At 40.6% G+C, this 19,857-nt stretch overlaps 1 protein-coding gene across 1 annotated transcript in view; it reads left to right on the top strand.

Annotated features, from left to right (window-relative positions):
* ELAVL4 (ELAV like RNA binding protein 4) overlaps positions 1 to 19,857 on the top strand; it is an 86,163-nt gene that overhangs the window by 34,531 nt on the left and 31,775 nt on the right. The window contains exon 2 of the mRNA XM_089923033.1: positions 2,675 to 2,915. Within this exon, the coding sequence (XP_089779159.1) occupies positions 2,675 to 2,915 (241 nt within the window). The remainder of the gene's footprint in view (positions 1 to 2,674; positions 2,916 to 19,857) is intronic.

Below are 19,857 nucleotides of genomic sequence, written 5' to 3'. Positions count from 1 at the left end.
ACTTATGATGCTTCTAGCCACTTTATGTTCTAGGCAACTTATACATATAAATAACCTTGCACAGTAGGCTTTATTCCAGGTTACAAAGAGGAAACTGAGGCTTAAGAGTATTGAAATAACCTGCCTGAGATCACAGAGCTAATAAGTAATAGAACTAGAATTTTAAGTCAGCTCTTCCCTTGGCTAAAAACTCATTCCCTTTTTACTACCACTATGTTTCAGATGAGTAAATAAGCAAAAAACAGAACAAAACAAAAGCAAAAAACGGTCTCTGAAGGTTGGTGAGGATGAACAGCAACTAGAACTTTCATACACTGCTGGTGGGAGTGTCAACTGGTACATCTACTTAGGAAAACTATTGACAGTATGTACTAAAGCAGAATACACCCTATGACCCAAAAAATAGACTTCCAGGAATATTCCCAACAGAAATGTGTGTGTGTGTGTGTGTGTGTGTGTGTGTGTGTGTATACACCAAAAGACATGTATATAATGCCCATAGCAGCATTATCTACAATAGTTAAAAACTAGAAACAACCCAAATGTTCATCAAAGTAGAAGAGATAAATAAAACGTGATATTTTCATACAATGGAATTCTCTACAGCAAGTGGAGAAGAGCAGCCTACCACTACACCTCACAACATGGATGACACCCAGACATAATGTGTGAAAAGACATAAAAGAGTATGTATTGTGTGATTCCATGTATGTAAAATTCAAAAACAGATAAAACAAATCTATGGATTAGAAGTCAAGAGTAGTGGTTACCTTTGGGGGTGGTATGAATAACAGGGGTGAGGACACAAGAAAGGCTTCTGGGTTGCTGGTCATGTTCTGTATTGTGATCTGAAAGGTGGTTACTTAGGTGTGAGTGGTGTTTACTTTGTAAACATTCTTTGATTTGTACCCTTAAGATTTGTACATTTTGCTACATGTATATTAGATAAACATGCTTATCTCCCCCAAATTCTCTGAGCAGCCAAATGGTAGTAATGGAAGCTACTAGTAATCAGGTATCTGCTAAGCTTTGGTTTCCTTGTCTATAAAATGTAGGGGATATTAGAATATGGCTCACTGCTTTCTTGTGGGGAGTCAGTGAGAGAAGTCACATCAGGTGATTGGCAGAATGACTTCAATAAATATCAATGGTTGTGGTGATGTTCCCACAACTATTCAGGCACTTTACATACCTCCTGTCACCAGATCCTTCTTACCACCTTGCAAGGCAGGTGGCATTGTTCTCCTCTTTCAAATGAGGAAAACTAAGGCTCCCAGAATTTGAATCCCTAACCCAAGGTCACACAACTAGGGAATGGCAGAGCGTGATTCCATTTCCAAGGAGGTGATGGTCAATTTCACGTAAGACAGAAACCACACCATGAAGGATGAATAAGGGATGGTGCTAGGATAGAATGGAAAAGTGGGACTGATGAGCTGCATTTGGGGCCAGGAAAACTGGGTGCAGGCCCAGACTCTGCCCCACTTTCCTGTGATGACAGAGAAGTCGCTGGATGTCTCTGGAATTCATCTCAAACATGAGAGTTTTGAACTGAATTTTATTCCCTGAAGTGCCTTCTGGCTCTGTAGTTTTGTGATTCTCCATGTTTGTCATTCTATATACAAGGCATCTTTAGGACCTGGCTCCATGAGCTTAAACCCATTTTTCATGTGAAACCTTATTCTATCAGTATCTTCTTGGGACTTTCCTGAATGCCCCTATCCTTTAAGCAGGTTTAATTGCTCCTCTGTTACAGGCACATTGTCCTACTGTAGCCATGTGCCTTCTGTGTCCTCTGTGGACTGTAAGCCCCTTGTGGGCAGAGACTTATCTCTTTTATTTCCATGCATGCTGCCTCAAACAGTCCACACATTCGTGGAAATATTTGTTTTATTAACTGTTTAGATACAGTGAAAGTCCTTTTTAAGTAATGTGTGAGAGGACAGCCTGGGGCTGTGCTAGACTTAAAGTGGAGACCTAGAGAGAACTTTTCCTTCATGTTTTTAATTTTATTTGAGGTCCAGGAGAAATAGTAACAGAGGCACTGGGGAGAAAAATTATTAGATAACTTTGTAGCTCCCCAGCATGCCTTTATGAAATCTGAAGTTTGATCAGTATTAAGTATCAGTGAAAATCTAAACCCTTCCCATATGGAACAACCCCACTTAATTTAATGTCATTTTACTTTATGAGACAGTTAATAAACAGGTACTGTATTTAAACTTGTGAGCATAGCCCTCTATATTTAGCTTTTTCAGCTTTAATGGAACTATAATTTTAATCATGATTATTACTTTACATTTTAATTATAATTCGGTGTGGCTTAAGTATACATTTCTGAGAGTGATTGTGTAATGAAAACAGGAATTAGCTTTTCATTAACAAAATAATGGGAGAGTTCCCACTGCATTGTAGTCCATGCTCAAAATCTATGGGTGGGGCGGGGCGGGGCCGGGGGGGGGGGGGGGGCGGGGGGCTGGCCTAAAAATAACAAGGGGAGTTTAACATTTTGGTTAAAAACATGTTTCTAAATTGGCTGTGTTCACAACCCCATCTCTTTTGCTCCATCCTGCTTTATCTTGTTCTCTTTCTTTACAAAAAATAAAATAAAATCTTGAAAGAGACTCTGTGTCTTTGAGATATCAAAAGGCTTACTATTTTTATTTTTATTTAGATAATTAGCACCATGGAGCCTCAGGTGTCAAATGGCCCGACATCCAATACAAGCAATGGACCCTCCAGCAACAATAGAAACTGTCCTTCTCCCATGCAGACAGGGGCAGCCACAGATGACAGCAAAACCAACCTCATAGTCAACTATTTACCCCAGAATATGACCCAAGAGGAATTCAGGAGTCTCTTTGGGAGCATTGGTGAAATAGAATCCTGCAAACTCGTGAGAGACAAAATTACAGGTATGCTCTTCTTCGATATTCTAGGCTTGGGATTCACAGCTGCGTTGTTCCATTAGATGTGCAGATCTTAGCAGAAATGCATATGTGTGGTGATGCCTTTTGAGTGTCTGCAGCGTGTATCCTGCATTCAAGGTCAGCGTGGGTACACAGTCATAAACTCATATGCGTATGTATACTACATGAAACCATATTGCAAATTGGTAGGACTGGGAAGCAGATAAAGATTTTGGAGCCTCCTCAGGTTTGGTTTATGTGAAATAATCCTTTGGCTGTGTCCTCTTTTATTCTTAATCAGCCACCCCTACCCTTTGTTCTTTAGTTCTCAGTTCTGCCCTCTGCCCTCCCTATACTAGTTTTTATCTATTTTTCCCTTTCCTCTCAAACATTTGGTTTGCGTGTGTCCAATGTATTTCCATGTATCTGAAACTGTCTTTTAAAGGGGGCCATTGTGGTCACAACTGCCCATTGTCCCTGGGAGAAATAGGCCCCAAGGATAGCAGATGATTCTGGAATAAAACTGCCCTGTAGTAGGAGGGAGATGCTTGATGAAGGTATTTTATCTTATTTATTTGTTTGTTGTGAAGATACTCTCTGAGAAGTCAGAGACTTTTTACTTGAAATTGAAACAATACCCTATACTTCAGTACTTGAAAGTTTTAGGTTCTGATTTTTTTCTAACTGACAGCCATTTATTGAGGACTTAATGTTTGCCAGATACTGACGCTCTTATCCTTTGGGGCTGGGGATGAGGGTAGTTTCCTTGTAATCCTTCTGGAAGTGGGAATGTTTTCTTAGAAAAATACTGGACTACATAGTGACAGCAGTGAAGCTACTGCTCTCTGATGCTCCCGTCCTAAAATCATTCACACTCAGCTTTGAGTGTTTGTCATTTTGGGATGTTGACTTTTGTTTCCCTCTCTCTGGACAGTTTTAATTGAAGAGCAGCTGGCCTATATAAGAAAAAGGAAACTCTAGAATACAGAGATACATTATCTTGATTTTTAAATCAGAGAATCCAGTGTATTTATGTGCATGTAGCTATATATATTCTCCATTTCTTCTAATTCACTTGTTAATTTGTCCATTTATATTAAGTATTTTGCAAAATCATAAAACTAAAATAACTGTTGAAAATATAAGTCACATAACCCTCTAAACATAATTTCCTCTTCTGTAAAATTGGAAAAGAATACTTATCTCAAAGGGCTTATTGTGAGGATTAAATGAGAGACTGGATATATACTGCCTAGCACAATACCTATTGCATAGCAGTCTCTCAGTAATGGGGGAGCGTGTTATTATTATAGGTACAGTTAGTATGTTTCAAGGAGAATGGCTAGAACAGAGAAATTTTATCAAGGTCTCCAAATGGGCCAGGGCTTTGGTGTTCTTATCCCAGGGCCCTGGATCATCCATCCTTTGACAGAACTGCCTATGCTCTCAGAAAGCCAATGTTTAGATTCCTGAAGAATCTTTATATAATAGGATGATAATTCAAACCAAATTAAAACCAGTTAACCATATGATTCTTCCTCCCACTCCTGTATAGAAAATGTATTTTTGGTGTAGCCTTACCTTCTAAATAGGGACTCTGCCAGCTATATTAGTGAATGTTATTAATTACCTTTTCAAAAGAGTTCCTTTAGAACTATAGTAAGATTTTTGAGGAGTACTGATTCGTGGTGTTGTTCCTTGTTTTCTAAAGACACATGTTTAAACAAGCAGATTCCTTTACTGAAAGAATGCTAATTTGGTAGTTCACTGAGTGTATTTGAATAAGAGTGACAGCTTCGAAGACAGCCTTTAATTTGGTATACAAAACCAAAATTGTCAACTTTGGTTTGTTTAGCACCCTCTCCAGCACAAGCAGAGACATACAGTAGCATCTGAGCTTAAAGAAGAAGCTTAACGGGTTGAAAGCAGAAATACAATGCAGGCATAAATTTATAATTATGCATTTTTTTTAATTCAGGGGGGAAAAGAATTTTATTTGCAGAGAACTTATGGGAATGAGGCATGGAAATATAGAGAGACCAGAGATATTTGCCCTCATTTGGCAGCAGTGTTTAATAAAAGTAGAACTTGTGGTTGTAAAGAGTGCTTATTAAATTCTTCATTTACACTACCTAATTAATTCTAGCATTTTAAATTAACAGCGAAACTGGTCCCTGCTGTACCATTCCATAGATGCAGCATATTTCCTCTATCCACCCGTTGTTCAGGTTTAATTGGCTACGCTAAAAGTCAGAGAAGGAGGGAGAGATAGGGCTGTAGGGAGGTGGGGAAGGAGTGGGGATCGCTCTGATGGAAGACGCTCTGAGGCCTACATTTGGGGTTAAGTGATAACGCAGGCTGGGAGAGGTGAGGTTTCACACCAGCCAAGTTAAAAGGCTGCTGCTAGTGGTTCAGAAGTCAGGGTAAATGACATCATAGGTATTTTTGTTGCCCTGATTTTTAACATCCCCAGTCCCCCTTTTCCTCCAACACCTCCTACAGATCTCAATGCATCTTGATCCTGTGAAGTTTACAAGGAGTTCTAAATATCCAGTGGGAGGATTTGGGGGGTGGGAAGTGGCAAAGAGATAAGAATTCAAGATTAAGATTTTCCAGCCTAAACCACTCCCTAAGAGAATGTAATAGATTCCCTTAGAAGGTTCTGGCTTCTAAAATTGAGAGAGAGAGTAAGAGAGGGGGCGAGGTGGGGGGAGATAGGGAAAGAAGGAAGGGAGGGAGGGAGGGAGGGAGGGAGGGAGGGAGGAAGGAAGGGAGGAAGGAAGGAAGGGAGGGAGGGAGGGAGGGAGAGAGGGAAAGAGAAACTGTTAATGGTGTTGCCAGTAGGCTGGCTTCGCTCCTGGCTATGGGTTGTCAAAGAATTCTCCGTTTGAATTTGGGCATGCACTTAAGTGTTGTGGTACTGAGGACATACTTGTTATTATTTATCAAGTACTTACTCTATGCCAGGTACTTGCTAGGCACTGAACATACCTTATTTCACTTAACATTAAAAACAGCCTCCATTTTCTTAGATGAAAACACGGAAGCTTAGTGAGGTTAAGTAACTTCCCCAGACAGCACAGCTATTAGCAGGTGGTAGAACCGGGATTCACCCCCAATTTCCAAAAGCGTGATCTTATGTGGAAGCATGTGCAGGGTGCCCCTGCCTGTGGTACCTGAAGATCCCTGCTAACCCTCAGCCCATAATCCAATGAAACACTGGGTTCCTCTGAGTAGCAGTTGCCGGCCGCACTCTGCATCTAATGTACCATGGCTTAAAACAATACTCCTGGGCTTCCCTGGTGGTGCAGTGGTTGAGAGTCCACCTGCCGATGCAGGGGACATGGGTTCGTGCCCCAGTCCAGGAAGATCCCACATGCCGCGGAGCGGCTGGGCCCGTGAGCCATGGCCGCTGAGCCTGCGCGTCCATAGCCTGTGCTCCGCAACGGGAGAGGCCACAACAGTGAGAGGCCTGCACACCGCAAAAAATCAAACAAACAAACAAACAATACTCCTGTGTATACCGGGAGGCAAAGATAACAATATTTATCATCCTCTGGGGATATAACTCCGTCTTCAGTGGAGACCCAAATTTATGGAAAGTGCCAGGTTTAAGATTCCCTCACAGTGCTTGTGGACATCTCTGTTAATATCTTCTCAGAGATACTAGATTTTCTTTTTCCAATTGGGAAAGGCTGCTTATCAGGATAATCTAGGTACCAGGGAGAGAAGACGTGTGTCCCAAGTCGCTTTTGTGTGCAGCTGTGAACACAAGGAGGCTCTGGAAGCTGTGTCCTTTATTTTTCTCCTCCATCCACCTGCAGCCTCTGCTGCTAGAGAGGAAGGAATGTGGCATGTGGCCCACAAGGATTTATGCAACTGAGGAACTCAGGCAAAGGACACCAAACCCCTGGTAAAAATTCTATTATTCCCGTGGACTGCAGATAATTGAATTCGTTTCTTTTTTTTTTTTTTTTTTTTTTGCCTTTTTGCTTTTCAAGCTTTGAGATTGCATTTCCGAATCCAGGTTCCTAGATGATCAGTATTTGAGAGGAGGAAACATATGGCTGAACCAGGATAGAGTTAGGTGGCTCAGGGTATGTCTTAAAGCCAGAACAGCTGGAATGCTAAACTGCATTTTTATAATTGTCCCTCTTGTTATCACTTCTCTCCAAAAGGAATAGAGAAAGCATGGGGGAAACTAACAAAGAAAAATGGCCAGAAATAAATCCGTGTACAACAACAAATAGTTTTGATCTGCCGGTCTAGATTGTGTGATTATTTGCATCATAGAGATAAAAAAAGGAATTATACTTTTACTTCATGTCACTCTCCATGTGCCCATACAATGCAGTTTTTAAGAGGAGTTTTCTATCCATTTCAGGCAAGTGAGAGCTCTGAAGCAGGGGTTTTGAGGACAGCATGGTCCAAACTGAACACTATCGATTATAAAACTGAATATATGGAATGACCACTATATGGAATAGATTATGTGGGCTGTGGATGTCTGAGAAAGGGTGAAGTCTGTGTTAGTTGGAGCTATTGGTCGGAGTGGGGCGGCGGTGGTTGAAAGATGGGGTTAGGATTTAGGTAGAGGGAAGAAAAGCAAAGGAATGGAGCTAAAATTCCAGTCTAAGAACAAAAGACTTTTTTATTCCTCTGTGCTTTGGACAAAGGAAGTAGAGCTGGGGCGTGCCTCTTCGGAAGCAGTAGTCTTATATGGAAGCAGCATTGCCAGGTGAAGCTAAGCATACAAAAACATCAAGACAGAGTTGCACCCCAACGGACAAAGACAACACTTCCTAAACCCCACCTCTAATCCATCGCTTCATTTCTTCCTTTATAACACATCTTTGGCTTAATTAATATTATCATTTAGTGGAAAGAGCAGAATAAGGCAAAAAAGATGCTTCGCTACTGGAGACATCAGGGTGAATTCTTTGCCACAGGCTTTGTATGTAGAATCACACCTCTAATTAAAGGAACCATCTCAGTTTTGATTCAGTGACATTGGGTAACTTCTCTTCTTTCTCGGATTTGTGAAAGTGCTAATATTCCTGTATGTCCCTCTCAGGAGGTAAGATGTGGAGTGTGGACTACAGCAGTGGGGGGCTGGGCAGGGGGCTGTGTCTGTTAGAGCATCAAGGCCAAGAGGCATTACATGGGATACAGTCTCTTGGGTTAAAGAGGGGGAGGAGAGTGAGGGTTGTGGGTTACCTCATGTTACCTCATATACAAGGAACGACTAATAGGGACACTTTGAGAACTTAATTGTTTTGCTTCTAAGATAACTTTATAAACAATAAAAGGCGCTGAAAAAAATCCTAAAATATGAAAGTGCTTTGAATTCACTCCTGAAATGTGAATTCAGCCCTAGGGTAAGTTTTATTAGTATAATTTCTGACAGCACCCAGCAAAGATGAATAAAAATAATAGCAGCAGCTTTTGTATGTTTTTGTGTGCCTTCTGTGTGTTCTGGGCACTATATTAAAAGCTTTAAATATAGTTGCTCATTTAAATAGTAAATTGGGACTTCTTGGAGATTCATAATCATAGCCAATGTTTATTGAGTACTTACTATGTGCTAAGCATTGTGCTAAGATCAATAAATGGAGTTTCACGTAATCCACAAGACAGTCATTTTACAGTCAAAGAAACTTGGACTTAGGAGCAATTGAGTCATTTGCCCAAGGTGACTTAGCTCCCAAGTAGGGGAGCTGGGACTTGAACTCTTGGCTGTCTGACTAATTGTGAGTTATCCCATTATAGTTTATCTCTGGCAGTTTCCCTGAAGATACTAAACTGGCATCTCCCCTATACAAACCAATTCAGCTTATATTGCCTAGGGAATGAAAACTTTTAGTACAGGGAAAATATAATTAGAATTCAAAATCTTTTGTTTTGGAAAATAGCATGCTATGCATTGAATTAAATAAATGCCAGTGCTTTTCCCCTTTTTTCCTTTTTTTTTAACATCTTTATTGGAGTATAATTGCTTTATAATGGTGTGTTAGTTTCTGCTGTATAACAAAGTGAATCAGCAATACGTATACATATATCCCCATATCTCCTCCCTCTTGAGCCTCCCTCCCACCCTCCCTATCCCACCCTTCTAGGTGATCACAAAGCACCGAGCTGATGTCCCTGTGCTATGCAGCTGCTTCCCACTAGCTATCTATTTTACATTTGGTAGTGTATATATGTCCACGCCACTCTCTCACTAATGCCAGTGTTTTTAAATTAAGCAGGTTGCTGCTTACCTGAACAAGGAAGCATAGACTTGGAGTGGTTTTTACCTTCAGATTCTCTCTTCACAAAATACCCCTCACTGTGTTCTCCTTTTCTTTATCTTGCAAGCACCGTATTGAAATGGATGCTGCCTTAAGTTTAAGCATACTTAAAACCCGGCCTCAATTATGCATATCCAAGAAAATCCCAAGATATTGATTAGCTAAATGAACTTTTCTACATGCATATCAGAGGGATATTCGTTAACGATGGGAAGAGTAGAGGAAATAGTAGCATTTATCAGCATATTTTGCTGCTGATTTTGAAAATGTACTTGGTACAGTACAATGTGCCTCTTGAATTCAGAGGAAAATCAGGCAGATTTGCATCTGTTATTTTATTTATCACCTCCCTGCAGTCATTTTGTACGTATTCCACAAAGAAGAATAAAAGAATTTTGAATTGTTGACTTGGGGAGGGGGTTGATTATTATTGGAGGTGAATGGAAAATTTTTAGGTATGGAGAAGATTTGGGAAACTAATGCAGTTACAGAACAGGAGAATAGGGGTCTGCTTTATTAAGGGGAACTTAGAGAATGTCAGAACGTTAAGTGCAGACAGTAAGCCATATAATCATTGTGCCTCTTACACACCCATCAAGGGCAATCAGAGACCTCCCATCCTTTCTAATTAGGACAGGTTGGCAATTGAGTGGAGCTGTGAGGTTTAGAGTTTGTGCAGGCACAATCTTTTTCTTTGGACACATTTCTTTCCCCAGGACGGCAATAGACAGGATTATAGACCAGGTATGGTTTCCTTTTGCCCCCTGGCTATCTTTCCCTTCATCTTCCCTTCCAAATCAGAGGGTTCTGCCCTGCTTCTGAACTCAGATAACCCATAGGAAAATATTCTCACATCCCAAGAGAGATGTCTCAGAGGATTTTTACCTAGGATGTGAATCAGGACTGGGTATTTTAAGGATTTTCTATTTCTGCACTTTAGCTGACTGTTTGGTTCATAAGACCAATTCCTTGTTCACTAACCACCCCTCCTTCCCCCAACACATAAACACACCCGCCACACACACACTCACTCACTTCCCCCTTCTCTGTAAAATGACCTGGTTGATTGAGACTAGGAACTAAGCAGGAAGGTAATGTCAAACTGAAATTTCCACACATTATCTAAAAATGTAATTCGTCAGCTTCAGGGTAGGAGGAAAGTGCTTTCTGAAATGTGTTAATGGGAAATTCATTTTTTTCTTGTCTTCTGTGAGCTGTGGTAGTGGTGATTTCTTTTTTCACTCTGCCTCCACCCTGCCCCCATTCCACATTTCCCTTACTGCTCTTAATTGATGAACTCTGTTATCTGTCTTTTATTCCTTGTTAGAACTAAAGATCTTTTTAAGTTGCCTTTTTGTTTTTTCTACGGCCCCAAATTGAACTTTGATGGGAGAAGATATTTCTAGTTTGGAAAGAAGATAAAATTCAGATGGAGGCCATATATTTGTATAAGGCTTTTACATTTGTAAAATATTTTCAATCGGCCAATTATATTTATTTAGTGTCTGCTCCCTCAGGCCAAATAAATGTTATTTACTTTCCTTCTCTTCTCTTAAATTCTGTATCAGGTTCTGTGAGGAAGCTAAAAACGGTAAGACATAGTTTGTGCCCACATGTTGCTGCTAGCAGGGCCAATGAGTGGGGGAGGCCAGGACAAATCACAGGACCCTACAGAAGCCTGCAGGTCTGGGAGGGGCTGGGAGCCTGCTTATGATGCATAAAAGTGGTGCCACCTTGCTGTTTTGTGTGGGGGTGGGGGGGCGGGGGGGGTTGTTTTGTTTTTCACCAAAGCCCAAACTCACCTTTCCTGACCCTAGCTGTTAATTTCACTGGAAAGATAGCACAAAAGGATTCATAACAGAACAATGAAGTTGGAGGTTTGCCTACTGTGTGTCAGCTACAGTGCTAGGCACGCCGTATATGTTATCTCATTGAAGCTTTGTACCAGTTATGCACGGTCAATGGTATTGTCCCCATTTTACAGATAAGAAAGCCAAGGCTTAGAGTCAGTTAGCTGGAGAGTGCAAAACCTATGGTCTTTCTATTCCCTTACCTGCCTCTGCTGAATGAAGAAGAAGAAAACATCAGCTATGGGTGTTCAAAGGATAAAAAGATCACTGTGGGCTGGGGTTCTCAGAGCAGGTGTCAAATAGGAGCAAGCCTTGAACTTGGTAGAGAGTACATTGTAGTCTGTGTACACAGACCAGTACACAGCTGAGCCAAGTTTCAGAGATATCTTCAAGGGATAATGAATAGAATAGTCAGGACTACTCTGTGGGGTAAAGTTAGTACCCCCTTTGTGTTTATGAAATAAGTTCAGAGAGTTTAAGTAATTTATCCAAGGCCATAGCTAATAAGTTCTGGAGCTATGATTTGAACCCAAGTCTGTCAGACTCCAAAGTGTGTTCCTTCTACTTCGCTAATAAATAACCTGACCTAACACAGGAGGTGGACAACTTTCAGACTTCCCATGGTGTCTGTGATTTGAGAATCATTGTTTTTCTTGCTGAGGTCAGGGCCATGTTCTCTGAGTGACTCTCTTTCCACCTACTTCAATTTCTTGCTGATTTATAAGTTGGTTTTCTGCTTGGCCCTTGTTTTGTAGTTGGATGTCTGGTGAAACAAGGCGCCATTTACACTAAGTGGATACAGCTAATTAGGGTAATTACCCTAACTCCTATGGCTGCTAATAGAATTTCTCATCACAAACGTCTTAAGTCAGATTAAATAGTTTTACTGGTAGTATGAGCATAAGATATATACTTAATAATCCCTGATATTTGCCTTTCATGTTTATTTTCAAAGATTTTTATATTCAGTACCTCCTCTGACCCTATTAAAGTAGCCAATATAGACAATGTCTATACTTACTTTACAGATAAGGCCAGTGCACCCCAAAGAAGAAACATTTGGCTTCTTATTTTCCTTTCTTTTTCTTCCTCTCTTTTTTATTTTCTTGGCTTGTTTCCTGTCCTGCCTCCTTATTTATTTATATGCCATTTGATCCAAAAAGGATTTGAATTGGCTTATGAGATGGAAAAGAGCTAAAATTAAAATAGCCATAGATTTTTTAAAAAAACAAGGTAGAAGGGAAATGGGTGTAGAATGGTAAAAGGAGACCAGAGAGAAAATTTGTAAATTATATGTCACTAGGTGACTTGTCTGAGAAGTAACAGACCACCTGGCCCCCTAGTCTGTGTTTTCTTTATGTCAAGGAAATATGGATGGTGACAACCTTGATCCCCTTCTCAAATGGTAACCAGGATCTCAGCCCTTCTCCCCTTCCCACCACACTCACTAGAGCCTCTGATCGTGGAGCCCACTGCCAGCTCGACTACAGGATAGGATATGAAGCCTGAAATCACATACATAGAGTTTTCCTTTTTTCAAATTAAATCCACGTTGGATTGATCGACTTGTTTTTTATGGCCAGAGCAAGCAGCCACACAGAGAAGCTGCCTGAGTGGAGTCCCTGTTTTCATTAACATAGGGTGTAGACAGTGTGCCAAAGGAGGCGTCCTGAAGCGAGATTCTTTGCCTGCTGCCCTGGACTGAGGTATTGGTGGCTTCTGAGTCTCCGCAGTCTTCCCCCTTCCCCTCACTCCCAAGGTTGGGCACACAGGAACGTCAGTCCTCTGCTTCCATCTCCCTGGTGAGGGTTCCTACACTGAATCCTGGCAGGTTCCCCATTGTCCGGGACCCTGAGCTGGACAAGAAAGAGGAAAAAAATGAACGTCACTCTCACTTCCTGGCCCTGACCCTGGAAACTGCAACTAGTTCTCAGCTGCCTTTTCTCTTCCCAGTGCCCCTCACCAGTCAGTGGAGCCTTCCCAATGAGACAGGCCACCCTTTAAGTACAAAAGAAATGAGCACTTACCCAAGAGCTCTACACTCCCCAACATACACAAACATACACACACACACACCAACTTCCTGGTCAAAAATACCAGATGCAGTGCATTGGACTAACCAGAAGTGAGACAGATGTCAGTCAAAGTCCTACACCACAACCCCCTTCCTCCACACACACACACTTAATAGATGCAGGCATGGCCTTGCATAAGTCACTGTATTCCTCTGGACCTCCATTTTCTCAATATACAGTAAAAAGATAAATCCTTACCCTACCTTCTTTGGATAGTACTTGTGAGTTCAAACCAGGTGACAGATAAAGACACTTGTAAACTAAAACAACCTATAAATGTGAGGGACCCCTTCTATCCCATAACTCCTTCCCTCTTCTCTGTAAGTGTTCTACCACTGGGCCAACAAACAGACAAAGGGAGAGGAGTGGGAAAGTGGATTTCTGTCCTGGTTCAGTCCTCAGTATGTAATTCCAAGGACCAAGTAGGAGAAGGCAGGAGGATGGAATGGGAACTCAGATTTATTAAGTACTAGAAACCAGTCACTTTATGTGTGTTATCTCATTTAATCCTGACCTTGCCCCCAAGAGGTAGTGGTGACCCCATTCTTCAGATGAGGAAACCAAGGCGCATGGAGTTTAAAATGACTGACCTGAAGTCACACAGTTGGCAGGTGGCCAAGCTGTCTGCGTACCTGTGTCTCTCTGACCACATGCTGCTGCCAATTGGGATAGGAGTCCTTCACAGAGAGGGTTCCCTGCATTCTGCTGTTTCATCCTGAGTTGTGAACGTGGCTGTGTAGGATGTATCCCCATAAGCCTCAGAAATAGCTACAGTAATAATGCACTTTACTAATGCAGTTTTAGTGGTTCTGGAAGATTATAAATTAAAGCCTTTAGTTCAATATTTGAAAATGTCAGGATGGTTTCTGAGATTGTTTTAAAAATCAGGCCACCTTTATGAGTGTCAACATGAAGAAATGGAAAGATCCACCAAGTTCTCGTTCTAGCGCTCGCTCTGGGGTTTGCAGTGGATCAAGCCGTTGGGTGCCTCAGGTTGTTGTGCATAAGATGGGGATAACACTGGCTCTTTCCACCTTACCGTGTGTTGTGACATCAGATGAGCTGCTAATGTGTCATTAAGTCGTTAAAGTGCTATACCAATTCAGGATATTACTGTGGTCACCTGGAAGATAGGATATTGTAAGCAGGGGATTTCTGAGGGTAAAGTAAATACTAAAACTCCTGTGATAAGCTAGCTTTGCTTTCTAGTCTGCCTTCCAAATGTTTTGTTCAGTTATCTACGTACATCTCAACAAAAGCTGATTACCTCTCTCAGACATCAGTGTGTAACTGTTATTAATGCTCAAGCTGATCAAATTACAATGCCACAGATCCTACTTGCACTTTGATATTAGATTTTGGATTCCGGTCTATAATGAATGATTTTTCTCCATGCATTGGAAAAATTGGTTAGCAGAGTTCATAAGAAAGTTTAATTAGCAGGCTGTTTGTGAAAATAGCGGCTGTGAGTCATCGTTCAGAATGAACTAACATTTCTCAGGGTTGAATTTGTTCTTCTGTTCCTTGAGCAGCCACACAGGATCCTTGTGTTTGGGAAGCTGGTGTCTGCATGCTGCCCACTTGAACTGCATCGTGTAATAAACTAATGACAAAACCAGCAGATTTGAAAAGCCAGAGAGGAAGAGGAGGTGTAGGGTGTTTATATATTTGTGTATGTGTGTCTGTGTCTTCCAGGGGAATATCGTGGACCTACTATAATCCAGGATTGTGTGAGGCAGGAGGGCCTAGTGATTAAGAGCTAGCTGCTCTGTATGCATCCCAACCTCACCACTTACTAGCTGTATAGCAGGAAAATGTTTACTCTCTTTGTGCCTCGGTTTTCTCATTTGTAAGATAGGGCTATTGATAGGATTATTGTGAGCATCAGTATATGTAAAACACTCAGAACAGCACCTGACATATATAATTCTCACAGCAGTTCTGCAAGGTGTAGGTATTATTTGCTTTATTTAACAGGTGAGGAAACAGAACTCAGAAAGGTTAAGTAACTTGTCCCAGGTCACACAGCTTCTAAGTGGCAGGGAAAAGTTGAACCCATGTTTGTTTGACTTCAAAATCTCTATTTTTACCTACAGTACTGTACTGCCTCCCAGGGTTGTATGCCTAGTTAGTTAAATATAGATAGTGTTCATGTGTATGCCTGTATGTACATACCTATAAGTGTGTGTTCCTGCTTGGGGTCCACATAGCCACACACAATTTTGTTTTGTTTTTCCTCTGGATCTTTGGTTCTCCTAGTGAAACACCTTGAGCTCGTCGCATGCTGACTACTGATACATAGTGAGCTAGAACCAGACTTATGCAATGTGTACTAACATGTGAATATATACACAGATGTCTGACCCCCTCCCCACTGTGCATTCCTGTCCTGTGTCTAGATTATCCCAGAAGCAAGTCTGTGTGATGTCTTCTGAGAAACAGAATCATGGACTATCACAGTGAAAAGAGACCTCAGAGGTATTCTCTGGCTTGGTCTCCTTGTTTTCTGCTGGTGCCTCTGGTATCTTAGGAACTATAGCTCAGAATCGGGGTCCACACCCACCCACCTTAGGGTAATTATATCTTGAGACAGTATTCAGTCCTGTTTGAAAGAGTAATGTTCATTTGGAAATCCCATCTGAAAGTCTTTCCCAAGGGTATTTAATAGGTAATATGTTTTTTAAGATAGGTTATGTGACTGCATGAGCTTGGGAAACTGAAGTAAACCAAGTTATAAAGGAGTTTCTTTTTATCACTACTTCTCTGAGTCTGTGCTAATGTGTGTTATAAATCTTAAAAAGAACGGTATATAATATGTAACATTACCCAAAGAAGCTTTTCTTCTCCAGCAGTTTGTGGACTGTACATTCTTAGCCAGGAGGGAGAAATGGAGCTCCATTAGGGATAAGTTTTCCGGGTAGAAGGAAAGAAGACAGTTTGAGCCAGTTACTACCTGATGACCTCATTTCTTTTGTTAAGAAAAAGGTGGGGTCATCTACTGCATGTGGATGGGCAAGTGGAGGCCTTGGTGTCCCAGGAAAGTGTTACCGACTCCCAAAAGGGACACAAGATGATGCCATATGGGTCCATCTCTCTAGCACCAGCAAAGTCGCATCACATACTAGGCATTTTTGTTGAAAATTATTGAGTACTGGGTATGTTCTGGGAATTATTTAATTTATGGGTTCGTTTGGTCTCCTGACTGTCAGGGTGACGTTTCATTTTCCATCACCTGAAAGAGCTGAGCCATTAGAAGTGTTTACATTTGGTGATTCTCACACAGATCTCAGGCACTCCTTCATTTTCACCTCTCCCAGGTATTTGACTCAGTGTAATGAAGCTGGTCACACCTGCTTGGTGCAGCCATTCCCCCAGAAGCCTTTAGCTTTTAAAAAAAATAACAAGAGAATATGGCTTCCCTCCTCCATTCTTACTCCACAGACCCACTTCTGTGTGAGTTCTTTTGTTCTTGGGTTTTGATTTCTTTATTTTGTCTTATTTCTTAACTGTAAGCTGAATGGTGAAGAAAAGGGAAAATATACTTTTGCTTCTTATTTCTTTTCTTTTTTTCATGCATCTGGGGAATTTCTTTCTTTTTCAACATTTGTTGGAGCCAAACTGAGCTTTCAGACCACAGTCATGAGCTTCCTGATGGTACTTCACTATCATTGAACTCCTTGATGGTAGGGACGGGAAGTTCCACACAGCCGTTAGTGGTTAAGTCCCAAGGCCAGAGAACCCCATGCCCTTAGTTCAGAGAAGACACTGGCAAAGGTTTTCAGACAAAATTCTTCTGCAACTCATATTTGACATCCTGACTTAGCTTTGCACAGACCTGTTATTTATCTCACCTCCTTCACTGAGAGCCATGAATTTTCTTTTACTTCGAATAAAGGCAATTTTAATAGATTTATATTCAGTTAGTACTTATGAAACATCTCCCTTGTGCCAAGCCCTCTCACATAACTTATCTTAATTAATTTAAATCCCAATATGATATCAGGAGCCTCCACCTGCCCTTTATAAGAATAGTGTCTGATGGGAGTTTTAGAAGTAATTTTCTTTGTGCCTAAATACCGCAGTTCCTTTCACCCACAGACGTTTCACCCATAGACAATCTCATTTTGCCCAAAGGCTGAGTACAGTGTATATAATTAGTATTAACCTGATAACTTTTTCTGCCTCTTCTTCCTTTGTTGCTAAACCCTTCTCTGACACCAGCTGCAGTCCTGGAATCACCTGTTGGTTCACATCCATTCTAGGGGGAAGGTCTTGTCCGTCTGACATCGAGAACTCTGTTTCACGTGAGAGTAAGCCAACCAAGAGTTAAGAATTCTAGTTCATTTCTTTGGCTAGCTGGGAGTTTGCCAAATTCCTCCTCTTTTTGTTTTGACCCTTGTTAAAAATATTTAAATATGTGACTATTCTTTCCTGTCTGTAAGAGTATTCTGAACATAATTTAATTTAATGTTGCTTCTATTAAGAATCTCTTATTGCCCCAGGGTCATCAGTCTGAACATTTCTTTTTGTGTGATAAATGCTGAAGGTAAGCTAGTTGTCACTGAGGCTTCTATTTTCCCTGGTACTTTACCTAGAATACATTTTCCTTTTGGTTTTTTTTAAACTAAGTCTAAGTACTTGATACTAGCTTTTTATCCTATGAATCGTCTTTCTTTCCTGAACAGGCAGAAGAAAAATAAGGTTCAGATTAGTTCAGTTTTTTCATTTATTGAGGCTTATTATTGAAGTGTATGTTTGAATATCTGTCACTTGGAGCAACTTACTTTATAGAACAAACCAAAAGAGTAAGTTTTTTAAAAAACACTCCTTTGAGAACTGATTGGTTGGCTTTCTTTATGAACTAGTGTAGCTTTGTAACTGGTCCTTCCTGCTTTCGGGACTCCTGGAAATCATCATATATACTCTGAATTTCCATGTACCTCACCCCAGTAACAGAGGTATTGTTTTACATCTACTTGAACAGTTTGGTTGATATCGTCTCTGAAATCAAGAAACTCTGTTGAAAGCCTGTATGAGCTTTAGAGTCAGAGGGACTTGTGTCTTGGGATCTGAGGCCTCTGGACATGTCTTCTCAATGGTAAATGGCAGTGACCATACCTAACTTGTAAGATTGTTTTAGGGAGCAGATGAGATGATACAAATTAAGCAGTCAGGTAGAATTTAAATGTTCTCACTGGAAAAAAAAAAAAAGATAAATATGTGTTAATTAACTAGATGGGAGGAATCGTTTCACAAGGTGTTTATATATATATATATATATATATATATATATATATATAAAATCATACTGTACACTTTATTTTATTTTTTTAATTTTTATTTTATATTGGAGTATAGTTGATTCACAGTTACGAGTGTACAGCAAAGTGATTCAGTTATTCCCATACAAGTATCCATTCTTTTTCAAATTCTTTTCCCATTTAGGTTATTAGAGAATACTGAGCTGAGTTCCCTGTGCTATACACAGGGTCCTTGTTGGTTATCTGTTTTAAATATGGTAGTGTGTATGATCTTACAAGCTTATTTGTCAATTATACCTCAGTAAAGCTGGAAAAAAAGAAATAAAGCACTCAGTATACATAGTAAGCACTCAAAAAATGATAACTATATTTTTACTATTAATTTGATTATTGAATTCATACATTCATTCATTCAACATAGATTTACTGAAAGCCTACTATGTGCCAGACATTGGTTGTACCAAGATTAATAAGACCCATGTCCCTGCCCTAAGGAACTTAGGGTTCACTGAGAAATACATTTAGTTCGACAAGTTTATATTGAATGCCCACTATGGACCAAGTGCTTTGCTTGTTATCATCTTGATGCCGCATGATGAGCTCTCAACTGGGAAGTTTCATCTGCTTAGGAAGCCAGAATGTAGCCTCTGGAAATAACCAAGTACTGATTCAGTGTAATTTTAAATACTTTGGGAATTCAGAATAAAAAGGCTGGGTCCTGTTTTTTTTAATAGTGTTTGTTGTTGGCAGAGAGCAGAGGCACTCAAAATTTCAGATGTCTAAATGATTCCTAAATCAGTGCCAGAGGTATGGGGAGATCTCACGTATACATCTGAGCACTCAACTTAGAATCGATATTGACAGTCCAGGTGGACATCAGCTGCACTGGCCTCCTGGAAGTAATAGCTATAAACTGAATAGCAGTCTTCTCTCCTCAAGGGATAGATGCTTAAGCTGTCCCCTCCTCCTGGAACGCCCTTCTCTGTCTATGGCCTGGCTACCTCCTATCAATCTTTTCAAATTAGTCTCAACTCAGTTATATCCTCCAGAAAGCCCTCTCTCCTCCTCACTGTCACAACACTTAGCCACACTCTACTATAGTTGTTGATTCACAGTTCTGATTTTCTTACTAGACCATGAACTGCTTGCTTCTTCCTTGGTCCTCAGTTGCCAAATCTGTAGAAGAGACTCAAAGATGATTGATAGTTAAGTCCTTTCCAAGACTGTCATTCTATGACCTACCAGATCAAGTTTGACAGACACAACCAATGTGGAAGATGGGAATGGGATACTTTGGGGTATATATTGAAATTAAATGGAAAGAATGAAGACTTGGAGATAGTACTAGAAAACCCAGTCTCTCTCAAAGTCTCAGGCATACCGTGCAGTGTCAGGGCAGGTGTTTAACACACAAATCAGCACATATTCAAGAAACCAGGGCACAGCAGAAAGTGCACAGGCTCTGAAGTCAG

Source organism: Delphinapterus leucas, chromosome 1, assembly GCF_059928025.1.
Source record: "Delphinapterus leucas isolate spDelLeu-1000000601 "Yukka" chromosome 1, BTC_Dleu_Yukka2, whole genome shotgun sequence".
Classification (NCBI taxonomy): domain Eukaryota; kingdom Metazoa; phylum Chordata; class Mammalia; order Artiodactyla; family Monodontidae; genus Delphinapterus; species Delphinapterus leucas.
This window is presented reverse-complemented; position numbering and strand designations above follow the sequence as displayed.